Source organism: Corylus avellana, chromosome ca3 (assembly GCF_901000735.1).
Source record: "Corylus avellana chromosome ca3, CavTom2PMs-1.0".
In the NCBI taxonomy this organism is placed as follows: domain Eukaryota; kingdom Viridiplantae; phylum Streptophyta; class Magnoliopsida; order Fagales; family Betulaceae; genus Corylus; species Corylus avellana.
In genome coordinates, this window is record NC_081543.1 from 6666876 (window position 1) to 6671014 (window position 4139).

The 4139-nt window shown below is 38.3% G+C and overlaps 1 protein-coding gene across 1 annotated transcript in view; it reads right to left on the reverse strand.

The window, feature by feature from the left end:
• LOC132174007 (uncharacterized) overlaps positions 1 to 3490 on the reverse strand; it is a 22268-nt gene extending 18778 nt beyond the window's left edge. Inside the window, exons 1-2 of the mRNA XM_059585723.1 lie at positions 3375 to 3490; positions 1453 to 2659 (exon numbers count right to left, since the gene is read on the reverse strand). Coding sequence (XP_059441706.1) covers positions 1453 to 2542 — 1090 coding nt within the window. The 5' untranslated portion in view covers positions 2543 to 2659; positions 3375 to 3490. The remainder of the gene's footprint in view (positions 1 to 1452; positions 2660 to 3374) is intronic.
• Positions 3491 to 4139: the final 649 nt, after the last annotated feature.

Sequence of the window (4139 nt, forward strand, 5' to 3'; positions counted from 1 at the left end):
CCCCCCCCCCCCCCTCCCCAGGGCGGGAGTTGTTCCACCCTGGCACTCTTGTATATCATTTGTCTATTTTGCACGATCAAAGACTAGAAACTTAAAAAATTGGGGAAACTACATTTGCCCCTCTCAAACTTACAACCAACTTACAATGCCCCCCAAACTTTAAAATATTGCAATCAACCCCCTCAAACTAGTGCCCCCTTTCACTTAGCCTCCTGCTATTAGGATTTTTTGTTAACTTTTTTTTTTTTTTAATGACAACAAACCCCATCAAGGTAAGGTCACTTCGTGTGCCTACCCCTTCGAGTGAAATGTCCATTAAATTCTTGTGAGATGTGAAAATACCAATATGCACTTAGATTGAAAAAAAATTAAAAGAGAAAAACTCCGCAGTGACCGACCCATGGCTAGGTCTCCGCTTCCATGGAGAGTTATGGGTCTCTCCATGTCCAGTCATCGATGATGTTGTGTTGTTTATTTTTTTCAATTCAATGTAGGGGGATAATTGTTATTTGGGGTCACGTGTATAGTGCATAACCTATTTTTCGTTTACGGAGGGGCTAAGTGAAAGAGGCCAATAGTTTAGGGGTTCAATTGCAATTGTTTAAAGTTTGGCAAAAGACATTGCAATTTGGCTGTAAGTTTGAGGGGGGTAAGCATAGTTTCCCTTAAAAAATTTGTCAATGACACTAACTATTAGCAATAATATATTGCAGAATCCCAGCCAGCCCACTGCATTGTCTTAAATCAATAACTCAATCAGTGTTGGGAAATCTAATAGAAACTTATCTAGTCCCTGATATGGTTGGTAGACTGCAAGGTAGAAAAATGAATGAGAATATGATAGACCTGCAACTTAGATACAGTGGCAAAAACTTCTTCCTGTTCATTCAACATCATCTCCCTTCCAATCAACCAATTCCCTAATGAAGCTCTTTATTATATCTACTTTCCTTGACAGGAGTTCTACATGATCTCCAAAAATTCATTTCTCCCCGTTTAAGTGGGAGGAGAGGCAGTCAGATGTGCTTACATTCTTATTACTATATCCTATAGAGGATTTCCATAGTAAACAACTGGTTAGTGCAGATTTTTTCATAATTAAAAAGTTTACATTTAATCTTAAAAGCATGAGAAAAGACCCAAATGATTCTTTAGCAACATTGACATGGTTTACTGAAGATAACTTCACGGGCGAGTGTCGACCTCCAGAAGTTCATAACAACCTGTTAAAATTTAAAAATAAATCTGTAGACCTCATCTCAACTAAATGACACAGACGACAAAATTCCATCATAATGATCAGTGCTTTACAACACATGCCATGAAAAGGGTCAGCTCAAGACTTCAATTTTTCAGCTAATCATACAAAGAACACAATTACCTGCAGAAGAGACCCAAAAATACAAACTTTGTATTAATATGGGAAGCTGAATCATAATCAGAGACACTTACCCTCCATCTCCATGTCAGAATCAGAAGGTGAATTACATCTAGCTCCAACCATAAGACGATCGGATTGCACTGAAGACTCGTTTTTAAAAGGCCTCAATGTTGAAACACCTTCACTTCGGTAAGTCATATCTTCAATATCATGACCGTTCTTAGCAATAAGCTGGCATAAACCTTCAATCTTCTGAACAACTTTTTCTTCTGTTGGCTTAGGTGGAGGTGGAGGAAGACCTGATGCACCATCTCTCACTAGCGGGCCCACCTCAGAGCCACTTCCACCTTCCGGATTTAGATTGCCAACATGGTCAGATGCAATATGTCTAACTGGTTTGGGAGTAGAAGATGAAGTCAAGGAAGAAGTGGGCAGTGGTGGAGAAGGTGGAATAGGTGGTGGAGAACATGGCGGTGGCGGAGGAACCAAGAAAGGTGATTGAGACTCTCCAACAGTTGAACGTACAAAACTTCCTACTTGTGCAGGACTAGAGAAACTATGAGTAGGAGGGGGAGGTGGGAGAGATGGGAAATGCTGAAGATTCTGCATAGCACCAGGCTGCTGTGGTCGGGGATGAACCGGAGCTCTATACAATGTTTGTTCTTGTGGAGGATGAGGTAATACTCTAGGAGGAGGTGGAACCTGTAACATTTCTGAGCGAGGAGGCCCAAGAGGAGGAGGAGGTACTGGTGGTGGAATGTGATGCACATTCTGTGTCCCTAAATGTGAAGGATGTTGTGACTTCTGTTGAATATTTGAATAAGTATGAGGCAAGGGGGCACTTCCATGCATTTGTAAATAAGATTGACCTGTGTTTGGCATCCCACCAGATGGAACTCGAATGGGTGGACCTTGGTGAATTGTCGGGGTTGGGGCAGGATGACCATGCTGATGATATATATGAGGGCTTGGGTGACCTAAATGAGGTGGTGGGACAGCAGGAGGAGCTTGTTGATTCAAAAGAGGTAGTGGGGCTGAGGACCCTTGCTGGAAATGAGGAGGAGGAGGAGGTGGAGCCAGAGGACGCTGTGGGTATGCAGGTGGCATGGGTGCATTAGGACCATGCCCAAACTGAGGACCATAATTCCCTTGACCATACATCTCATACGTTACAACTTAACTAAAAATATGACAAACACTTCAATCACTAAGATTATGTGTGACCAATCCCAGCTTTTTCACAGGTCAGATCATTGACACAACCGCTTGCACAATATCCTGTTGAACAACATAAAGAACTCAATAATAAACTCATTTTGAGAACCAATTAGCAACTACTACAGTGCTGCTCACGTATAATAAAGCCAATGCCCTCACAAACTACTTCAAATTGTAATTGGAACCCAATCCAACAATTTACGAAAGAATATAACTTTTGAAAATCCAAAAAAAAAAAAAAAATCCTCAGTCTCAGTTCCGAAAAATAATGATTTATCTCTTACGCGTCAGGCAAATACAAAAACAAAAGCAAGCCACTAATCTATAGAACATCCTTCAATTACCAAACTCAAATAAAAAACAAAACCCATTTCTGAAGCCGAAATTATCCAAAACAAAACCCTATTACTTGAAATGTATCATCTCCATCATAGATAATCTAACCATTCGGAGAATAAAAGGAAAAACAGTCCCCAATCCTCAGATTCATTGCCGAGTAAATGCCGTAAGAAGCTTGGAAAGAAAAAAAAAACACCCCAAAAAGAATCCACTGTGTCAATTCTAATACAACTGAAGTATCGATTGGCAATAAGCAGAGTAACACATTATGTAAATCTCAAAAGATAACTAGATAACTTTCACCATTCTTCCTAAATTTTCGCAGCTACCAAACAGTGAATAAGCAGAAATTTATTGAAAACTTATTCAAAACTTGGCCAAATCTCACCTCAAAACTCAACTCTCAAATAAGCAATAACCAGTTCGTGTGATTTACCGGATAATAAGTGGGAGAGAAATTTGAAAACGACGTCGCTTTGATGAGCTTCGAGGGCCCGAGAGTAAACCCTAGAATTTGGCAATTGATATTTTTGGGGGGTTTTCAGAGTCAGTGAAATGTGTGAGCACAGGGGCTTTATAAACTCAGAAAGAAGTTATTTTTTGTTTTTGTGTATGGTTTTTATTTTTTTATTTTATATATATATTAATTCCCATGTTCTAACTCGGCTTGAGAATAAAGAAAACAATATCAAATTAATTCAAAATTAACATTTTTTTTATTAAAAAAAAAAGTCCTCATTTTTTTGTACTTTTTTTTAAAAAAAAAATTAAATTTACAAGAATATATTCTTTGAGGTTGCATCATCTAAAAAATAGATATGCTTTCCACGTTATTGATTTACATTGGAATCATAAATAATTTTTTTTTTTTTTTTTTGAACGATATCTATTCATTAATATAACAACTAAATGGGCAAATTGCTCCCTCACTACAATGCCAAAAATATAATTTGAAATCTCCACAACTCAAATATTATATATGATAAGGGTGTACAAGCGATTGTGGACCTTGCGGTTAGCTGGCAAAAACTGCTAACCGCAACCGCCTAAGGTAGTTATTGGCTTTTTGGAGAAAATTCACTTTACCCTTTGAAGTTTCAGGAATTTCTCAATTCGAACCACAATGTTTAAAAATTGGCAATATACCCCCCTAATGTTTTAAAAATTTTCAATTCGCTATTCCATTACTAATCTTCATCTA